This window comes from Salvelinus alpinus, chromosome 28 (assembly GCF_045679555.1).
Source record: "Salvelinus alpinus chromosome 28, SLU_Salpinus.1, whole genome shotgun sequence".
In the NCBI taxonomy this organism is placed as follows: domain Eukaryota; kingdom Metazoa; phylum Chordata; class Actinopteri; order Salmoniformes; family Salmonidae; genus Salvelinus; species Salvelinus alpinus.
The window spans coordinates 46,482,768-46,509,299 of record NC_092113.1 but is presented as its reverse complement, the minus strand read 5'-3'; the positions used below and the strand labels follow the sequence as shown (position 1 = coordinate 46,509,299).

Sequence of the window (26,532 nt, the reverse complement as noted above, 5' to 3'; positions counted from 1 at the left end):
ATATCCTTATATTTTATATATCCTTATATACATCCTTATATTTTATATATCCTTTATATATCCTTATATTTTATATATCCTTATATTTTATATATCCTTATATACATCCTTATATTTTATATATCCTTTATATATCCTTATATTTTATATATCCTTATATTTTATATATCCTTATATATATCCTTATATTTTATATATCCTTATATATATCCTTATATTTTATATATCCTTATATATATCCTTATATTTTATATATCCTTATATATATCCTTATATTTTATATATCCTTATATACATCCTTATATTTTATATATCCTTATATATATCCTTATATTTTATATATCCTTATATATATCCTTATATATATCCTTATATTTTATATATCCTTATATTTTATATATCCTTTATATATATCCTTATATTTTATATATCCTTATATATATCCTTATATTTTATATATCCTTATATATATCCTTATATTTTATATATCCTTATATATATCCTTATATTTTATATATCCTTATATTTTATATATCCTTTATATACATCCTTATATTTTATATATCCTTTATATACATCCTTATATTTTATATATCCTTTATATACATCCTTATATTTTATATATCCTTATATATATCCTTATATTTTATATATCCTTATATATATCCTTATATTTTATATATCCTTATATTTTATATATCCTTTATATATATCCTTATATTTTATATATCCTTTATATACATCCTTATATTTTATATATCCTTATATATATCCTTATATTTTATATATCCTTATATATATCCTTATATTTTATATATCCTTATATACATCCTTATATTTTATATATCTTTATATATATCCTTATATTTTATATATCCTTATATTTTATATATCCTTATATTTTATATATCCTTATATATATCCTTATATATATCCTTATATTTTATATATCCTTATATATATCCTTATATATATCCTTATATTTTATATATCCTTATATATATCCTTATATTTTATATATCCTTATATATATCCTTATATTTTATATATCCTTATATATATCCTTATATATTATATATCCTTATATTTTATATATCCTTATATATATCCTTATATTTTATATATCCTTATATATATCCTTATATTTTATATATCCTTATATATATCCTTATATTTTATATATCCTTATATATATCCTTATATTTTATATATCCTTATATATATCCTTATATATTATATATCCTTATATTTTATATATCCTTATATATATCCTTATATTTTATATATCCTTATATATATCCTTATATTTTATATATCCTTATATATATCCTTATATTTTATATATCCTTATATATATCCTTATATATTATATATCCTTATATTTTATATATCCTTATATATATCCTTATATTTTATATATCCTTATATATATCCTTATATATTATATATCCTTATATTTTATATATCCTTATATATATCCTTATATTTTATATATCCTTATATATATCCTTATATTTTACATATCCTTATATATATCCTTATATTTTATATATCCTTATATATATCCTTATATATTATATATCCTTATATTTTATATATCCTTATATTTTATATATCCTTATATATATCCTTATATTTTATATATCCTTATATATATCCTTATATTTTATATATCCTTATATATATCCTTATATATTATATATCCTTATATACATCCTTATATTTTATATATCCTTATATATATCCTTATATATATCCTTATATTTTATATATCCTTATATTTTATATATCCTTATATTTTATATATCCTTATATATATCCTTATATTTTATATATCCTTATATATATCCTTATATTTTATATATGCTTATATATATCCTTATATATATCCTTATATTTTATATATCCTTATATACATCCTTATATTTTATACATCCTTATATATATCCTTATATTTTATATATCCTTATATTTTATATATCCTTATATTTTATATATCCTTATATATATCCTTATATTTTATATATCTTTATATATATCCTTATATTTTATATATCCTTATATTTTATATATCCTTATATTTTATATATCCTTATATTTTATATATCCTTATATATATCCTTATATTTTATATATTCTTATATTTTATATATCCTTATATATATCCTTATATTTTATATATCCTTATATACATCCTTATATTTTATATATCCTTATATATATCCTTATATTTTATATATCCTTATATTTTATATATCCTTTATATATATCCTTATATTTTATATATCCTTATATATATCCTTATATTTTATATATCCTTATATTTTATATATCCTTATATACATCCTTATATATTATATATCCTTTATATATCCTTATATTTTATATATCCTTATATATATCCTTATATATATCCTTATATTTTATATATCCTTATATATATCCTTATATATATCCTTATATTTTATATATCCTTATATTTTATATATCCTTATATATATCCTTATATATATCCTTATATTTTATATATCCTTATAAATATCCTTATATTTTATATATCCTTATATTTTATATATCCTTATATATATCCTTATATATATCCTTATATTTTATATATCCTTATATATATCCTTATATTTTATATATCCTTATATTTTATATATCCTTATATATATCCTTTATATATCCTTATATTTTATATATCCTTATATATATCCTTATATATATCCTTATATATATCCTTATATTTTATATATCCTTATATATATCCTTATATATATCCTTATATTTTATATATCCTTATATATATCCTTATATATATCCTTATATATATCCTTATATATATCCTTATATTTTATATATCCTTATATATATCCTTATATTTTATATATCCTTATATATATCCTTATATTTTATATATCCTTATATTTTATATATCCTTATATTTTATATATCCTTATATATATCCTTATATATATCCTTATATTTTATATATCCTTATATATATCCTTATATTTTATATATCCTTATATATATCCTTATATTTTATATATCCTTATATATATCCTTATATTTTATATATCCTTATATATATCCTTATATATTATATATCCTTATATTTTATATATCCTTAAATATATCCTTATATTTTATATATCCTTATATATATCCTTATATTTTATATATCCTTATATATATCCTTATATTTTATATATCCTTATATATATCCTTATATTTTATATATCCTTATATATATCCTTATATATTATATATCCTTATATTTTATATATCCTTATATATATCCTTATATTTTATATATCCTTATATATATCCTTATATTTTATATATCCTTATATATATCCTTATATTTTATATATCCTTATATATATCCTTATATATTATATATCCTTATATTTTATATATCCTTATATATATCCTTATATTTTATATATCCTTATATATATCCTTATATATTATATATCCTTATATTTTATATATCCTTATATATATCCTTATATTTTATATATCCTTATATATATCCTTATATTTTACATATCCTTATATATATCCTTATATTTTATATATCCTTATATATATCCTTATATATTATATATCCTTATATTTTATATATCCTTATATTTTATATATCCTTATATATATCCTTATATTTTATATATCCTTATATATATCCTTATATTTTATATATCCTTATATTTTATATATCCTTATATATATCCTTATATATTATATATCCTTATATACATCCTTATATTTTATATATCCTTATATATATCCTTATATATATCCTTATATTTTATATACCCTTATATTTTATATATCCTTATATTTTATATATCCTTATATATATCCTTATATTTTATATATCCTTATATATATCCTTATATTTTATATATGCTTATATATATCCTTATATATATCCTTATATTTTATATATCCTTATATACATCCTTATATTTTATACATCCTTATATATATCCTTATATTTTATATATCCTTATATTTTATATATCCTTATATATATCCTTATATATATCCTTATATTTTATACATCCTTATATATATCCTTATATTTTATATATCCTTATATATATCCTTATATATTATATATCCTTATATTTTATATATCCTTATATTTTATATATCCTTATATATATCCTTATATTTTATATATCCTTATATATATCCTTATATTTTATATATCCTTATATATATCCTTATATATTATATATCCTTATATACATCCTTATATTTTATATATCCTTATATATATCCTTATATATATCCTTATATTTTATATATCCTTATATTTTATATATCCTTATATTTTATATATCCTTATATATATCCTTATATTTTATATATCCTTATATATATCCTTATATTTTATATATGCTTATATATATCCTTATATATATCCTTATATTTTATATATCCTTATATACATCCTTATATTTTATACATCCTTATATATATCCTTATATTTTATATATCCTTATATTTTATATATCCTTATATATATCCTTATATATATCCTTATATTTTATACATCCTTATATATATCCTTATATTTTATATATCCTTATATACATCCTTATATTTTATATATCCTTATATATTATATATCCTTATATTTTATACATCCTTATATTTTATATATCCTTATATATATCCTTATATTTTATATATCCTTATATATATCCTTATATATATCCTTATATTTTATATATCCTTATATATATCCTTATATATTATATATCCTTATATTTTATATATCCTTATATATATCCTTATATTTTATATATCCTTATATATATCCTTATATTTTATATATCCTTATATATATCCTTATATTTTATATATCCTTATATTTTATATATCCTTATATATATCCTTATATATATCCTTATATTTTATATATCCTTATATATATCCTTATATTTTATATATCCTTATATATATCCTTATATTTTATATATCCTTATATATATCCTTATATTTTATATATCCTTATATATATCCTTATATATTATATATCCTTATATTTTATATATCCTTATATATATCCTTATATTTTATATATCCTTATATATATCCTTATATTTTATATATCCTTATATATATCCTTATATTTTATATATCCTTATATATATCCTTATATTTTATATATCCTTATATATATCCTTATATATTATATATCCTTATATTTTATATATCCTTATATATATCCTTATATTTTATATATCCTTATATATATCCTTATATTTTATATATCCTTATATATATCCTTATATTTTATATATCCTTATATATATCCTTATATATTATATATCCTTATATTTTATATATCCTTATATATATCCTTATATTTTATATATCCTTATATATATCCTTATATATTATATATCTTTTATATTTTATATATCCTTATATATATCCTTATATTTTATATATCCTTATATATATCCTTATATTTTATATATCCTTATATATATCCTTATATTTTATATATCCTTATATTTTATATATCCTTATATATATCCTTATATATTATATATCCTTATATTTTATATATCCTTATATTTTATATATCCTTATATATATCCTTATATTTTATATATCCTTATATATATCCTTATATTTTATATATCCTTATATATATCCTTATATATTATATATCCTTATATACATCCTTATATTTTATATATCCTTATATATATCCTTATATATATCCTTATATTTTATATACCCTTATATTTTATATATCCTTATATTTTATATATCCTTATATATATCCTTATATTTTATATATCCTTATATATATCCTTATATTTTATATATGCTTATATATATCCTTATATATATCCTTATATTTTATATATCCTTATATACATCCTTATATTTTATACATCCTTATATATATCCTTATATTTTATATATCCTTATATTTTATATATCCTTATATATATCCTTATATATATCCTTATATTTTATACATCCTTATATATATCCTTATATTTTATATATCCTTATATATATCCTTATATATTATATATCCTTATATTTTATATATCCTTATATTTTATATATCCTTATATATATCCTTATATTTTATATATCCTTATATATATCCTTATATTTTATATATCCTTATATATATCCTTATATATTATATATCCTTATATACATCCTTATATTTTATATATCCTTATATATATCCTTATATATATCCTTATATTTTATATATCCTTATATTTTATATATCCTTATATTTTATATATCCTTATATATATCCTTATATTTTATATATCCTTATATACATCCTTATATTTTATACATCCTTATATATATCCTTATATTTTATATATCCTTATATTTTATATATCCTTATATATATCCTTATATATATCCTTATATTTTATACATCCTTATATATATCCTTATATTTTATATATCCTTATATACATCCTTATATTTTATATATCCTTATATATTATATATCCTTATATTTTATACATCCTTATATTTTATATATCCTTATATATATCCTTATATTTTATATATCCTTATATATATCCTTATATTTTATATATCCTTATATATATCCTTATATATTATATATCCTTATATTTTATATATCCTTATATATATCCTTATATTTTATATATCCTTATATATATCCTTATATTTTATATATCCTTATATATATCCTTATATTTTATATATCCTTATATATATCCTTATTTATTATATATCCTTATATTTTATATATCCTTATATATATCCTTATATTTTATATATCCTTATATATATCCTTATATTTTATATATCCTTATATATATCCTTATATTTTATATATCCTTATATATATCCTTATATATTATATATCCTTATATTTTATATATCCTTATATATATCCTTATATTTTATATATCCTTATATATATCCTTATATATTATATATCCTTATATTTTATATATCCTTATATATATCCTTATATTTTATATATCCTTATATATATCCTTATATTTTACATATCCTTATATATATCCTTATATTTTATATATCCTTATATATATCCTTATATATTATATATCCTTATATTTTATATATCCTTATATTTTATATATCCTTATATATATCCTTATATTTTATATATCCTTATATATATCCTTATATTTTATATATCCTTATATATATCCTTATATATAATATATCCTTATATACATCCTTATATTTTATATATCCTTATATATATCCTTATATATATCCTTATATTTTATATATCCTTATATATATCCTTATATTTTATATATCCTTATATATATCCTTATATTTTATATATCCTTATATATATCCTTATATTTTATATATGCTTATATATATCCTTATATATATCCTTATATTTTATATATCCTTATATACATCCTTATATTTTATACATCCTTATATATATCCTTATATTTTATATATCCTTATATTTTATATATCCTTATATACATCCTTATATTTTATACATCCTTATATATATCCTTATATTTTATATATCCTTATATTTTATATATCCTTATATATATCCTTATATATATCCTTATATTTTATACATCCTTATATATATCCTTATATTTTATATATCCTTATATACATCCTTATATTTTATATATCCTTATATATTATATATCCTTATATTTTATACATCCTTATATTTTATATATCCTTATATATATCCTTATATTTTATATATCCTTATATATATCCTTATATTTTATATATCCTTATATTTTATATATCCTTATATTTTATATATCCTTATATATATCCTTATATTTTATATATCCTTATATATATCCTTATATTTTATATATCCTTATATATATCCTTATATTTTATATATCCTTATATATATCCTTATATTTTATATATCCTTATATTTTATATATCCTTATATTTTATATATCCTTATATATATCCTTATATTTTATATATCCTTATATATATCCTTATATTTTATATATCCTTATATATATCCTTATATTTTATATATCCTTATATTTTATATATCCTTATATTTTATATATCCTTATATATATCCTTATATTTTATATATCCTTATATTTTATATATCCTTATATTTTATATATCCTTATATATATCCTTATATTTTATATATCCTTATATTTTATATATCCTTATATATTATATATCCTTATATTTTATATATCCTTATATTTTATATATCCTTATATATATCCTTATATTTTATATATCCTTATATTTTATATATCCTTATATATATCCTTATATTTTATATATCCTTATATATATCCTTATATTTTATATATCCTTATATATATCCTTATATTTTATACATCCTTATATATTATATATCCTTATATTTTATATATCCTTATATATATCCTTATATTTTATATATCCTTATATTTTATATATCCTTATATTTTATATATCCTTATATATATCCTTATATTTTATATATCCTTATATATATCCTTATATTTTATACATCCTTATATATTATATATCCTTATATTTTATATATCCTTATATATATCCTTATATTTTATATATCCCTATATTTTATATATCCTTATATATTATATATCCTTATATATTATATATCCTTATATATATCCTTATATTTTATATATCCTTATATATATCCTTATATTTTATATATCCTTATATATATCCTTATATTTTATATATCCTTAAATATTATATATCCTTATATTTTATATATCCTTATATTTTATATATCCTTATATTTTATATATCCTTATATTTTATATATCCTTATATATATCCTTATATTTTATATATCCTTATATATATCCTTATATACATCCTTATATTTTATATATCCTTATATTTTATATATCCTTATATATATCCTTATATACATCCTTATATTTTATATATCCTTATATTTTATATATCCTTATATTTTATATATCCTTATATATATCCTTATATTTTATATATCCTTATATATTATATATCCTTATATTTTATATATCCTTATATTTTATATATCCTTATATTTTATATATCCTTATATATATCCTTATATTTTATATATCCTTATATATATCCTTATATTTTATATATCCTTATATATATCCTTATATTTTATATATCCTTATATTTTATATATCCTTATATATATCCTTATATTTTATATATCCTTATATTTTATATATCCTTATATTTTATATATCCTTATATATATCCTTATATTTTATATATCCTTATATATATCCTTATATTTTATATATCCTTATATATATCCTTATATTTTATATATCCTTATATATATCCTTATATTTTATATATCCTTATATTTTATATATCCTTATATATATCCTTATATTTTATATATCCTTATATATATCCTTATATTTTATATATCCTTATATATATCCTTATATACATCCTTATATTCTATATATCCTTATATTTTATATATCCTTATATTTTATATATCCTTATATACAGTGGGGAGAACAAGTATTTGATACGCTGATGATTTTGCAGGTTTTCCTACTTACAAAGCATGTAGAGGTCTGTAATTTTTTATCATAGGTACACTTCAACTGTGAGAGACGGAATCTAAAACAAAAATCCAGAAAATCACATTGTATGATTTTTAAGTAATTAATTTGCATTTTATTGCATGACATAAGTATTTGATCACCTACCAATCAGTAAGAATTCCGGCTCTCACAGACCTGTTAGTTTTTCTTTAAGAAGCCCTCCTGTTCTCCACTCATTACCTGTATTAACTGCACCTGTTTGAACTCGTTACCTGTATAAAAGACACCTGTCCACACACTCAATCAAACAGACTCCAACCTCTCCACAATGGCCAAGACCAGAGAGCTGTGTAAGGACATCAGGGATAAAATTGTAGACCTGCACAAGGCTGGGATGGGCTACAGGACAATAGGCAAGCAGCTTGGTGAGAAGGCAACAACTGTTGGCGCAATTATTAGAAAATGGAAGAAGTTCAAGATGACGGTCAATCACCCTCGGTCTGGGGCTCCATGCAAGAGCTCACCTCGTGGGGCATCAATGATCATGAGGAAGGTGAGGGATCAGCCCAGAACTACACGGCAGGACCTGGTCAATGACCTGAAGAGAGCTGGGACCACAGTCTCAAAGAAAACCATTAGTAACACACTACGCCGTCATGGATTAAAATCCTGCAGCGCACGCAAGGTCCCCCTGCTCAAGCCAGCGCATGTCCAGGCCCGTCTGAAGTTTGCCAATGACCATCTGGATGATCCAGAGGAGGAATGGGAGAAGGTCATGTGGTCTGATGAGAGAAAAATAGAGCTTTTTGGTCTAAACTCCACTCGCCGTGTTTGGAGGAAGAAGAAGGATGAGTACAACCCCAAGAACACCATCCCAACCGTGAAGCATGGAGGTGGAAACATCATTCTTTGGGGATGCTTTTCTGCAAAGAGGACAGGACGACTGCACCGTATTGAGGGGAGGATGGATGGGGCCATGTATCGCGAGATCTTGGCCAACAACCTCCTTCCCTCAGTAAGAGCATTGAAGATGGGTCGTGGCTGGGTCTTCCAGCATGACAACGACCCGAAACACACAGCCAGGGCAACTAAGGAGTGGCTCCGTAAGAAGCATCTCAAGGTCCTGGAGTGGCTTAGCCAGTCTCCAGACCTGAACCCAATAGAAAATCTTTGGAGGGAGCTGAAAGTCCGCATTGCCCAGCGACAGCCCTGAAACCTGAAGGATCTGGAGAAGGTCTGTATGGAGGAGTGGGCCAAAATCACTGCTGCAGTGTGTGCAAACCTGGTCAAGAACTACAGGAAACATATGATCTCTGTAATTGCAAACAAAGGTTTCTGTACCAAATATTAAGTTCTGCTTTTCTGATGTATCAAATACTTATGTCATGCAATAAAATGCTAATTAATTACTTAAAAATCATACAATGTGATTTTCTGGATTTTTGTTTTAGATTCCGTCTCTCACAGTTGAAGTGTACCTATGATAAAAATGACAGACCTCTACATGCTTTGTAAGTAGGAAAACCTGCAAAATCGGCAGTGTATCAAATACTTGTTCTCCCCACTGTATATCCTTATATTTTATATATCCTTATATTTTATATATCCTTATATTTTATATATCCTTATATATATCCTTATATTTTATATATCCTTATATTTTATATATCCTTATATTTTATATATCCTTATATTTTATATATCCTTATATATATCCTTATATATATCCTTATATTTTATATATCCTTATATTTTATATATCCTTATATTTTATATATCCTTATATATATCCTTATATTTTATATATCCTTATATATATCCTTATATTTTATATATCCTTATATTTTATATATCCTTATATATATCCTTATATTTTATATATCCTTATATATTATATATCCTTATATATATCCTTATATTTTATATATCCTTATATTTTATATATCCTTATATTTTATATATCCTTATATATATCCTTATATATATCCTTATATTTTATATATCCTTATATTTTATATATCCTTATATATATCCTTATATTTTATATATCCTTATATTTTATATATCCTTATATTTTATATATCCTTATATATATCCTTATATTTTATATATCCTTATATATATCCTTATATTTTATATATCCTTATATATTATATATCCTTATATATATCCTTATATTTTATATATCCTTATATATATCCTTATATTTTATATATCCTTATATATATCCTTATATATATCCTTATATATATCCTTATATTTTATATATCCTTATATTTTATATATCCTTATATATATCCTTATATTTTATATATCCTTATATATATCCTTATATTTTATATATCCTTATATATATCCTTATATATATCCTTATATTTTATATATCCTTATATTTTATATATCCTTATATATATCCTTATATTTTATATATCCTTATATATATCCTTATATATATCCTTATATTTTATATATCCTTATATTTTATATTTCCTTATATTTTATATATCCTTATATATATCCTTATATTTTATATATCCTTATATATATCCTTATATTTTATATATCCTTATATTTTATATATCCTTATATTTTATATATCCTTATATATATCCTTATATTTTATATATCCTTATATATATCCTTATATTTTATATATCCTTATATATATCCTTATATTTTATATATCCTTATATTTTATATATCCTTATATATATCCTTATATTTTATATATCCTTATATATATCCTTATATTTTATATATCCTTATATATATCCTTATATTTTATATATCCTTATATTTTATATATCCTTATATATATCCTTATATTTTATATATCCTTATATATATCCTTATATTTTATATATCCTTATATATATCCTTATATTTTATATATCCATATATTTTATATATCCTTATATTTTATATATCCTTATATATATCCTTATATTTTATATATCCTTATATTTTATATATCCTTATATTTTATATATCCTTATATATATCCTTATATTTTATATATCCTTATATTTTATATATCCTTATATTTTATATATCCTTATATTTTATATATCCTTATATATATCCTTATATTTTATATATCCTTATATTTTATATATCCTTATATTTTATATATCCTTATATATATCCTTTATATATCCTTATATTTTATATATCCTTATATATATCCTTTATATATCCTTATATATTATATATCCTTATATATATCCTTTATATATCCTTATATTTTATATATCCTTATATATATCCTTTATATATCCTTATATTTTATATATCCTTATATACATCCTTATATACACTGCTCAAAAAAATAAAGGGAACACTTAAACAACACAATGTAACTCCATGTCAATCACTCTTCTGTGAAATCAAACTGTCCACTTAGGAAGCAACACTGATTGACAATAAATGTCACATGCTGTTGTGCAAATGGAATAGACAAAAGATGGAAATTATAGGCAATTAGCAAGACACCCCCAATAAAGGAGTGGTTCTGCAGGTGGTGACCACAGACCACTTCTCAGTTCCTATGCTTCCTGGCTGATGTTTTGGTCACTTTTGAATGCTGGCGGTGCTTTCACTCTAGTGGTAGCATGAGACGGAGTCTACAACCCACACAAGTGGCTCAGGTAGTGCAGCTCATCCAGGATGGCACATCAATGCGAGCTGTGGCAAGAAGGTTTGCTGTGTCTGTCAGCGTAGTGTCCAGAGCATGGAGGCGCTACCAGGAGACAGGCCAGTACATCAGGAGACGTGGAGGAGGCCGTAGGAGGGCAAAAACCCAGCAGCAGGACCGCTACCTCCGCCTTTGTGCAAGGAGGAGCACTGCCAGAGCCCTGCAAAATGACCTCCAGCAGGCCACAAATATTCACACAGGACAGGAGAAATACTCCAGATATAACAGACTGACCCTAGCCCCCCGACTCATAAACTACTGCAGCATAAATACTGGAGGCTGAGACAGGAGGGGTCGGGAGACACTGTGGCCCCATCCGATGACAGCCCCGGACAGGGTCAACCAGGCAGGGTATAACCCCACCCACTTTGCCAAAGCACAGCCCTCACACCACTAGAGGGATATCAACAGACCCCTAACTTACTACCCTGAGACAAGGCTGAGTATAGTCCCCACACCACTAGAGGGATATCAACAGACCCCTAATTTACTACCCTGAGACAAGGCTGAGTATAGTCCCCACACCACTAGAGGGATATCAACAGACCCCTAATTTACTACCCTGAGACAAGGCTGAGTATAGTCCCCACACCACTAGAGGGATATCAACAGACCCCTAATTTACTACCCTGAGACAAGGCTGAGTATAGTCCCCACACCACTAGAGGGATATCAACAGACCACTAACTTACCATCCTGAGACAAGGCTGAGTATAGTCCCCACACCACTAGAGGGATATCAACAGACCACCAACTTACCATCCTGAGACAAGGCTGAGTATAGTCCCCACACCACTAGAGGGATATCAACAGACCACTAACTTACCATCCTGAGACAAGGCTGAGTATAGTCCCCACACCACTAGAGGGATGTCAACAGACCCCTAACTTACTACCCTGAGACAAGGCTGAGTATAGTCCCCACACCACTAGAGGGATATCAACAGACCCCTAACTTACTACCCTGAGACAAGGCAGAGTATAGTCCCCACACCACTAGAGGGATATCAACAGACCCCTAACTTACTACCCTGAGACAAGGCTGAGTATAGTCCCCACACCACTAGAGGGATATCAACAGACCACCAACTTACCATCCTGAGACAAGGCTGAGTATAGTCCCCACACCACTAGAGGGATATCAACAGACCACCAACTTACCATCCTGAGACAAGGCTGAGTATAGTCCCCACACCACTAGAGGGATATCAACAGACCACTAACTTACTACCCTGAGACAAGGCTGAGTATAGTCCCCACACCACTAGAGGGATATCAACAGACCACCAACTTACCATCCTGAGACAAGGCTGAGTATAGTCCACGAAGATCTCCCCAGAACCCCAGGTGAATGTAGATCGTATGAAGAAGGAAGAGTGTTTTGTTCGATACATTTCAACGCCTCCCTTGTACTGTTATTTTCAAGCATGTTGTCTATTTGCAGTCATCAATCCAGTTTGTTCTTGTTAATCTGTTGTTTAAATGTCTCTTTGTATGGAACTCATCAGAATTGTGTCCTTCAAACACTGCTGTTTGCGTTTGGTCATGTAACGGTTTTAGTTGCAGGGTCTCTCTCTCTCTCTCTCTCTCTCTCTCTCTCTCTCTCTCTCTCTCTCTCTCTCTCTCTCTCTCTCTCTCTCTCTCTCTCTCTCTCTCTCTCTCTCTCTCTCTCTCTCTCTCTCTCTCTCTCTCTCTCTCTCTCTCTCTCTCATAACAATCCTCAGTACACACGACAACACCCAACTAAATTACACTATCTCTCTCTCTACATGTAATTGACCTCCTGATAATGAACAGTTTTCAGCCTACGACCCTAATCTAGCACGAGGTACATCCTGATTAGTGCATCTCAAATAGCGAGGTGGTAATTGTCAGCTGCGCATGAGTTTTAATATATATATTTTAAATTTAACCTTTATTCAACTAGGCAAGTCAGTTAACAACAAATTCTTATTTACAATGACGGCCTACCCGGGCCAAACACGGATGACGCTGGGCCAATTGTGCGCCGCCCTACGGGACTCCCAATCACGGCCGGTTGTGATACAGCCTGGTAGCTTTGTAGCCATGAGGTTATACTAGGTGAGAGCAAAATGGATTTATAATCTGAGTCCCCAAGAGGTGCTTTATAGCCATGCGACATACAGATATCTAGTGATTTTTTGATATTGAGTGTGGCAGGTTACATATTGTTCATCATTTGGGAGGCGTTTCACCCATTAAAATCACAGCGGACGAGTTTTGATGCCTTTGGCTCGACATTCTCCCGATGAGATTATGGATTATGTCAGCAGCCTTGTTATAGTTGGCTTCGGGGTGTATATATACCAGACACACAAATATTTGTTCAAACTCCCTCGGCAGGTAGACAATCTGAAGAGACAAAGACACGACTTCCACACTGCAAAAGGCCTTACAGTAAAATCCTTACACCATTAGTCATTAATATGTACAGTGGGGCAAAAAAGTATTTAGTCAGCCACCAATTGTGCAAGTTCTCCCACTTAAAAAGATGAGAGAGGCCTGTAATTTTCATCATAGGTACACTTCAACTATGACAGACAAAATTAGAATTTTTTTCTCTCCAGAAAATCACATTGTAGGATTTTTAATGAATTTATTTGCAAATTATGGTGGAAAATAAAAACGAAATACTTTTTTGCCCCACTGTATATGCAAACGGCCTCCCTTTAGTGACTTTTGGGGGATTACGGGATCTCTAGCTCTTCTACCTGGGGTTCCAAAGCCTTCTATTCTAAGTTCATCGCTATCATGAATGTCTTTTAGCTAGGTTTTAGTGACCCATAGCAGACAGCTCTCTCTGTATTCATTGAGGTATCTGACACTGAGAGCACAGTGATGCTTTGACAGGGAATATACTGTATGTGCACAATTCTTCTGCCCCATTTTGTGGATTATAAATTGTACGGAGGTGTTCACCTGCATGTTTAGAAACATCCGGAATATTCCTTTTCCTTACCAAATGCTCTGGAGCTCCCTGCTGTGCTATAACAGGGACAAGCATAACACGGCAATTAAACTGCATCTGGTCTCGACAGGGATTCCCCTGAGGGACAGTGGCTAGCGCGAGGTCTGAGGGGGTAAAATAACTTGTTTGGACTGCAGCACTGGTTTTCTACGTTTCATCTATAGAGACCTGTGAAAGACCTGCTAAGCCCTGTCTGAGGATTAAGGTCGCAAAGCAGCGGAGTAATTCTACGTAAAAAAAAAAAGCAAAAGAAAGAGGATTTTGACACCTAATATCGGAACATTTTCTAAAATAATTTCTGTACTTAGAAACAGATATAAGATCATCATTCATGAAACGTTATTTTGTTGAAATATAATTTGATCTTTGAGAAATTAAACTTCAATAAATATATTACCTGACATCTATTGAGCTCGGCATGGAGTATTGCTTCTTCTTCCTTTCTGTTCAGAGAAATTAGTCCTTGAATTCGCATTATTTACCATGAAATAGTGTGGCAGTACCAAGTTTTGGCCACAAGATGCCACTGTTCCTGCTACTGCCACCTCACCCATTTGTCAATGGTGCTGGTCTATTGTGTTTATTAAATGGATTATAACATTTTCTTAGCAACATTGGTTAGAAATCCATGTGGATTTCACCACTATACTACACTAACACACCACTATACTACACTAACACACCACTATACTAACACCACTATACTACACTACCACACCACTATACTACACTAACACACCACTATACTACACTAACACACCACTATACTACACTACACACCACTATACTACACTAACCCACCACTATACTACACCAACACACCACTACACTACACTAACACACCACTATACTAACACACCACTATACTACACTACCACACCACTATACTACACTACCACACCGCTACACTAACACACCACTATACTACACTACCACACCACTATACTAACACACCACTATACTACACTACCACACCACTATACTAACACACCACTATACTACACTACCACACCACTATACTAACACACCACTATACTACACTAACACACCACTATACTACACTAACACACCACTATACTACACTACACACCACTATACTACACTAACCCACCACTATACTACACTAACACACCACTACTCTACACTAACACACCACTATACTAACACACCACTATACTACACTAACACACCCCTATACTACACTAACACACCACTATACTACACTACCACACCACTATACTACACTAACACACCACTATACTATACTAACACACCACTATACTACACTAACACACCACTATACTACACTAACACACCACTATACTATACTAACACACCACTATACTATACTAACACACCACTATACTACACTAACACACCACTATACTACACTAACACACCACTATACTACACTAACACACCACTACACTACACTAACACACCACTATACTACACTAACCCACCACTATACTACACTAACACACCCCTATACTACACTAACACACCACTATACTACACTAACACACCACTATACTAACACACCACGATACTAGACTAACACACCACTATACTACACTAACACACCACTATACTACACTAACACACCACTATACTACACTAACCCACCACTATACTACACTAAAACACCCCTATAATACACTAACACACCACTATACTACACTAACACACCACTATACTAACATACCACGATACTACACTAACACACCCCTATACTACACTAACACACCACTATACTACACTAACACACCACTATACTACACTAACACACCACACCACTACACTACACTAACACACCAATATACTACACTAACACACAACTATACTACACTAACACACCACTATACTACACTAACACACCACTATACTACACTAACACACCACTATACTACACTAACACACCACTATACTACACTAACACACCACTATACTACACTAACCCACCAAAATACTACACCAACACACCACCATACTACACTAACCCACCACTATACTACACTAACACACCACTATACTACACTAACACACCACTATACTACACTAACACACCACTACACTACACTAACACACCACTACACTACACTAACACACCACTATACTACACTACACTAACACACAACTATACTACACTACACACCACTAACACACCACTATACTACACAAACACACCACTATACTACACAAACACACCACTATACTACACTAACACACCAATATACTAACATACCACGATACTACACTAACACACCCCTATACTACCCTAACACACCCCTATACTACACTAACACACCACTATACTACACTAACACACCACTATACTACACTACCACACCACTACACGACACTAACACACCACTATACTACACTACCACACCACTATACTACGCTAACACACCACTATACTACACTAACACCACTATACTACACTAACACACCACTATACTACACTAACACACCACTATACTACACTACCACACCACGACACTAACACACCACTATACTACACTACCATACCACTATACTACACTAACCCACCAATATACTACACTAACACACCCCTATACTACACTAACACACCACTATACTACACTAACACACCACTATACTACACTAACACACCACTACACTACACTAACACACCACTATACTACACTAACCCACCACTATACTACACTAACACACCCCTATACTACACTAACACACCACTATACTACACTAACACACCACTATACTAACATACCACGATACTACACTAACACACCACTATACTACACTAACACACCACTATACTACACTAACACACCCCTATACTACACTAACCCACCACTATACTACACTAAAACACCCCTATACTACACTAACACACCACTATACTACACTAACACACCACTATACTAACATACCACGATACTACACTAACACACCACGATACTACACTAACACACCACTATACTACACTAACACACCACTATACTACACTAACACACCACTATACTACACTAACACACCACTATACTACACTAACACACCACTATACTACACTAACACACCACTATACTACACTAACACACCACTATACTACACTAACACACCACTATACTACACTAACACACCACTATACTACACTAACACACCACTATACTACACTAACACACCACTATACTACACTAACACACCACTATACTACACTAACCCACCAATATACTACACCAACACACCACCATACTACACTAACCCACCACTATACTACACTAACACACCACTATACTACACTAACACACCACTATACTACACTAACACACCACTATACTACACTAACACACCACTATACTACACTAACCCACCACTATACTAACACACCCCTATACTACACTAACACACCACTATACTACGCTAACACACCACTATACTACACTAACACACCCCTATACTACATTAACACACCCCTATACTACACTAACACACCACTACACTAACACACCACTACACTAACACACCACTATACCACACTAACACACCACGATACTACACTAACACACCACTATACTACACTAACACACCACTATACCACACTAACACACCACTATACTACACTAACACACCACTATACTACACTAACACACCCCTATACCACACTAACACACCCCTATACCACACTAACACACCCCTATACTACACTAACCCACCCCTATACTACACTAACACACCCCTATACCACACTAACACACCACTATACTAACACACCACTATACTACACTACCACACCACTATACTACACTAATCCACCCCTATACTACACTAACACACCACTATACTAACACACCACGATACTACGCTAACACACCACGATACTACGCTAACACACCACTATACTACGCTAACACACCACTATACTACACTAACACACCACTATACTAACACACCACTACACTAACACACCACTACACTACAATAACACACCACTATACTACACTAACACACCACTATACTACACTAACCCACCCCTATACCACACTAACACACCACTATACTAACACACCACTATACTACACTACCACACCACTATACTACACTACCACACCACTATACTACACTAGCACACCACTATACTACACTAACACACCACTATACTACACTAACACACCACTATACTACACTAACACACCACTATACTAACACACCACTATACTACACTACCACACCACTATACTACACTAACCCACCACTATACTACACTAACCCACCACTATACTACACTAACACACCACTATACTACACTAACACACCACTATACTACACTAACACACCACTATACTACACTAACACACCACTATACTAACACACCACTATACTACACTACCACACCACTATACTACACTAACACACCACTACACTGCACTAACCCACCACTATACTACACTAACACACCACTATACTACACTAACACACCACTATACTACACTAACACACCACTATACTACGCTAACACACCACTATACTACACTAACACACCACTATACTACACTAACACACCACTATACTACACTAACCCACCACTATACTACACTAACACACCACTATACAACACTAACACACCACTATACCACACTAACACACCACTATACTACACTAACACACCACTATACTACACTAACCCACCACTATATTACACCACAACACCACTATACTACACTAACACACCACTATACTACACTGACACACCACTATACTACATTGACACACCACTATACTACACTAACCCACCAATATACTACACTAACCCACCACTATACTACACTAACCCACCACTATACTACACTAACACACCACTATACCACACTAACCCACCACTATACTACACTAACCCACCACTATACTACACTAACACACCACTATACCACACTAACACACCACTATACTACACTAACCCACCACTATACTACACTAACCCACCACTATACTACACTAACACACCACTATACCACACTAACACACCACTATACCACACTAACACACCACTATACCACACTAACACACCACTATACTACACTAACACACCACTATACTACACTAACACACCACTATACTACACTAACACACCACTATACCACACTAACCCACCACTATACTACACTAAAACACCACTATACCACAACAAAGTCGCCTCGTCACTGTTGATGTTTTGTGGGTACTATTTAATGAAGCTGCCAGTTGAGGACTTGTGAGGCGTCTGTTTCTCAAACTAGACACTCTAATGTACTTGTCCTCTTGCTCAGTTGTTCACCGGGGCCTCCCACTCCTCTTTTTATTCTGGTTAGAGACAGTTTGCGTTGTTCTGTGTTTCTTTCCAAAACACTTGAGTGTGCTGGTACTGACTAACTCTCTCACTTTCTCTCTCAGAAGACAGACACAGAGCTAGAGACGGAGACGAGGAAGACAGATACAGAGCCAGAGACGAGGAAGACAGACACAGAGCTGGAGACAGAGACGAGGAAGACAGACACAGAGCTGGAGACAGAGATGAGGAAGACAGATACAGAGCCAGAGACGAGGAAGACAGACACAGAGCTGGAGACAGAGACGAGGAAGACAGATACAGAGCTGGAGACAGAGACGAGGAAGACAGACACAGAGCTGGAGACAGAGACGAGGAAGACAGACACAGAGCTGGAGACAGAGACGAGGAAGACAGACACAGAGCTGGAGACAGAGACGAGGAAGACAGACACAGAGCTGGAGACAGAGACGAGGAAGACAGATACAGAGCCAGAGACGAGGAAGACAGACACAGAGCTGGAGACAGAGACGAAGAAGACAGACACAAAGCTGGAGACAGAGACGAGGAAGACAGACACAGAGCTGGAGACAGAGACGAGGAAGACAGACACAGAGCTGGAGACAGAGACGAGGAAGACAGACACAGAGCTGGAGACAGAGACGAGGAAGACAGACACAGAGCTGGAGACAGAGACGAGGAAGACAGACACAAAGCTGGAGCTGGAGACGAGGAAGACAGATACAGAGCTGGAGACAGAGACGAGGAAGACAGACACAGAGCTGGAGACAGAGACGAGGAAGACAGATACAGAGACAGAGACGAGGAAGACAGACACAGAGCTGGAGACAGAGACGAGGAAGACAGATACAGAGCCAGAGACGAGGAAGACAGACACAGAGCTGGAGACAGAGACGAAGAAGACAGATACAGAGCCAGAGACGAGGAAGACAGACACAGAGCTGGAGACAGAGACGAAGAAGACAGATACAGAGCTGGAGACAGAGACGAGGAAGACAGACACAGAGCTGGAGACAGAGACGAGGAAGACAGACACAGAGCTGGAGACAGAGACGAGGAAGACAGACACAGAGCTGGAGACAGAGACGAGGAAGACAGACACAGAGCTGGAGACAGAGACGAGGAAGACAGACACAGAGCTGGAGACAGAGACGAGGAAGACAGATACAGAGCCAGAGACGAGGAAGACAGACACAGAGCCGGAGACGAGGAAGACAGACACAGAGCTGGAGACAGAGACGAGGAAGACAGACACAAAGCTGGAGACAGAGACGATGGAAGACAGATACAGAGCCTGGGACGAGGAAGACAGACACAGAGCTGGAGACAGAGACGAGGAAGACAGATACAGAGCCAGAGACGAGGAAGACAGACACAGAGCTGGAGACAGAGACGAAGAAGACAGACACAGAGCTGGAGACAGAGACAAGGAAGACAGACACAGAGCTGGAGACAGAGACGAGGAAGACAGACACAGAGCTGGAGACAGAGACGAGGAAGACAGACACAGAGCTGGAGACAGAGACGAGGAAGACAGACACAAAGCTGGAGCTGGAGACGAGGAAGACAGATAGAGCTGGAGACAGAGACGAGGAAGACAGACACAGAGCTGGAGACAGAGACGAGGAAGACAGACACAGAGCTGGAGACAGAGACGAGGAAGACAGACACAGAGCTGGAGACAGAGACGAGGAAGACAGATAGAGCTGGAGACAGAGACGAGGAAGACAGATAGAGCTGGAGACAGAGACGAGGAAGACAGACACAGAGCTGGAGACAGAGACGAGGAAGACAGATACAGAGACAGAGACGAAGAAGACAGACACAGAGCTGGAGACAGAGACGAGGAAGACAGACACAAATACCGAGAGAAGGGAGGGGACATTCAACTTGATGGATAGATGGAGAGAGAAAAAGAAGGGAGATAACAGGAGAGAGACAAAACACTAACACAGCTCTCTGTTGACCTGTTAAAGAGGCTGCCTTCCAACATGATGACAAATTATGCAAAACAGAACATCTCAGCTGACAAGTTGAGAGAACGTATTCCATTTCAACTTTAAACGGACAATAAAGATTTGATATTTATGTCTGACCTAGATAGACTTCCGTCCTGTCAAGGAGTGTACTGTTCATCACGCTGCCTCACGCTACAGAAACAGGAGATAGACTCCTGTCCTATGGACTGTTCTGGTTTGGACAAGGCTTAGGTAGAGCAGACCCTGAGAATCAGAGTAATGCACTGCTTTATATCACAATGGAAGTCCTGATGTCAAACACACTTTCTCCTTTACTTCTCTGTCTATTTTTCTGTCTCTCTTTTTCCTCCTTTGTCGAAGTGTCTGACGCTGTCGTCTGATTCGCTATCCTATCTCGTGAGCTATTCACCGGTGTGCTCCCCCTCATAGATTCCAAGAGATATAGAGTAAACAAGTGCACACTTCTGAGTGAATGGTAGAGAATAGGGAACACGACACAGATTGTCCTGGCACCATTGTAACAGGTTGTAATCAAGCGCTGGTCTCCTGCATGGGAACAGAGGAGGAACACCTGGTGAGGTAGTCTCAGGTTGAAACTAGTCCAAATCATCTTGGTTCTGACACACACACACACACACACACACACACACACACACACACACACACACACACACACACACACACACACACACACACACACACACACACACACACACACACACACACACACACACACACACACACACACACTCTGCAGGTCCATCAACCTATTTAAATACCTCTTACACCCACCTGTGGATCATCAGAGAACCTTCATAAATCATCAGAACGTTAATAACCTATTAATTGACACATTATGTCACGTCCTGTAATACTTAGTCTGAAGTGAGACACCTTCGGTCATTCATAACACATCCATAAAGACTAGACATTATAGGACGCTGCACTTTATTTAAAGTTAGATCCCTTTGGTCAGTCATAACACAGACGTAAAGGCCTTAAATCATATGTCGATATACAGTGGGGAGAACAGGTATTGGATACACTGCCGATTTTGCAGGTTTTCCTACTTACAAAGCATGTAGAGGTCTGTAATTTTTATCATAGGTACACTTCAACTGTGAGAGATGGAATCTAAAACAAAAATCCAGAAAATCACATTATATGATTTTTAAGTGATTAATTTGCATTTTAATTAGCATTTTATTGCATGACATACACAAGCCCTGCATGACACATAGATAGGGCTTATATAGAACACAGACATAGGGCTGGTATAGAACACAAGACTGGTATAGAATACAGACATAGGGCTGGTATAGAACACAGAACTGGTATAGAATACAGACATAGGGCTGGTATAGAACACAGGACTGGTATAGAATACAGACATAGGGCTGGTATAGACTATAGGGCCAGGATAGAATACAGACATTGGGCTGGTATAGACCATAGGGCCGGTGTAGAACATAGATCTGTATAGAACACATGCATAGGGCTTATATAGAACACAGACACAGGGCTGATTTAGAATACAAGGCTGGTATAGAACACAGGGCTGGTATAGAACACAGGGCTGGTATAGACCACAGGGCTGGAATAGACCACAGGACTGGAATAGACACAGGGCTGGAATAGAACACAGGGCTGGTATAGACACAGGGCTGGTATAGACCACAGGACTGGAATAGACACAGGGCTGGTATAGAACATAGGGCTGGTATAGAACACAGGGCTGGTATAGACCACAGGGCTGGAATAGACCACAGGGCTGGTATAGAACACAGGGCTGGTATAGACCACAGGGCTGGTATAGACACAGGGCTGGTATAGAACACAGGGCTGGAATAGACCACAGGGCTGGTATAGAACACAGGGTTGGTATAGACCACAGGGCTGGTATAGACACAGGGCTGGTATAGAACACAGGGCTGGAATAGACCACAGGGCTGGTATAGAACACAGGGCTGAAATAGACCACAGGGCTGGTATAGAACACAGGGCTGGAATAGACACAGGGCTGGTATAGAACACAGGGCTGGAATAGACCACAGGGCTGGTATAGAACACAGGGCTGGTATAGAACACAGGGCTGGTGTAGACCACAGGGCTGGTATAGAACACAGGGCTGGTATAGAACACAGGGCTGGTATAGAACACAGGGCTGGTATAGAACACAGGGCTGGAATGGACACCGGGCTGGTATAGAACACAGGGCTGGTATAGAACACAGACACAGGGCTGGTATAGAACACAGGGCTGGAATAGACCACAGGGCTGGTATAGAACACAGGGCTGGAATAGACCACAGGGCTGGTATAGAACACAGGGCTGGAATAGACACAGGGCTGGTGTAGACCACAGGGCTGGTATAGACACAGGGCTGGAATATACACAGGGCTGGTATAGACCACAGGGCTGGTATAGAACACAGGGCTGGTATAGAACAGAGGGCTGGAATGGACACTGGGCTGGTATAGAACACAGGGCTGGTATAGAACACAGCCATAGGGCTGGTACAGATCACAGGGCTGGTATAGACCACGATGCTGGTATAGAACACAGACACGGGGCTGGTATAGAACACAGGGCTGGTATAGAACACAGACACGGGGCTGGTATAGAACACAGGGCTGGTATAGAACACAGACACAGGGCTGGTATAGAACTCAGACACAGGGATGGTACAGAACACAGGGCTGGTATAGAACACGGGGCTGGTATAGAACACAGACATAGGGCTGGTATAGAACACAGAGCTGGTATAGAACAGACACAGGGCTGGTATAGGACACAGACACAGGGCTGGTATAGGACAGAGACACAGGGCTGGTATAGAACACAGGGCTTGTGTAGAACACAGGGCTGGAATAAACACAGGGCTGTTATAGAACACGATGCTGGTATAGAACACAGACACAGGGCTGGTATAGAACACAGGGCTGGTATAGAACATAGGGCTGGTATAGACCACGATGCTGGTA

The 26,532-nt window shown here is 31.6% G+C and overlaps 1 protein-coding gene across 1 annotated transcript in view; it reads left to right on the top strand.

Moving 5' to 3' along the window:
- The window catches only part of LOC139556899 (enolase-phosphatase E1-like), a 64,853-nt gene extending 40,860 nt beyond the window's left edge, over window positions 1-23,993 (top strand). The window contains exons 2-3 of the mRNA XM_071370995.1: window positions 21,674-22,608; window positions 23,978-23,993. Of these exons, the coding sequence (XP_071227096.1) occupies window positions 21,674-22,608; window positions 23,978-23,993 (951 nt within the window). The remainder of the gene's footprint in view (window positions 1-21,673; window positions 22,609-23,977) is intronic.
- Window positions 23,994-26,532: the final 2,539 nt, after the last annotated feature.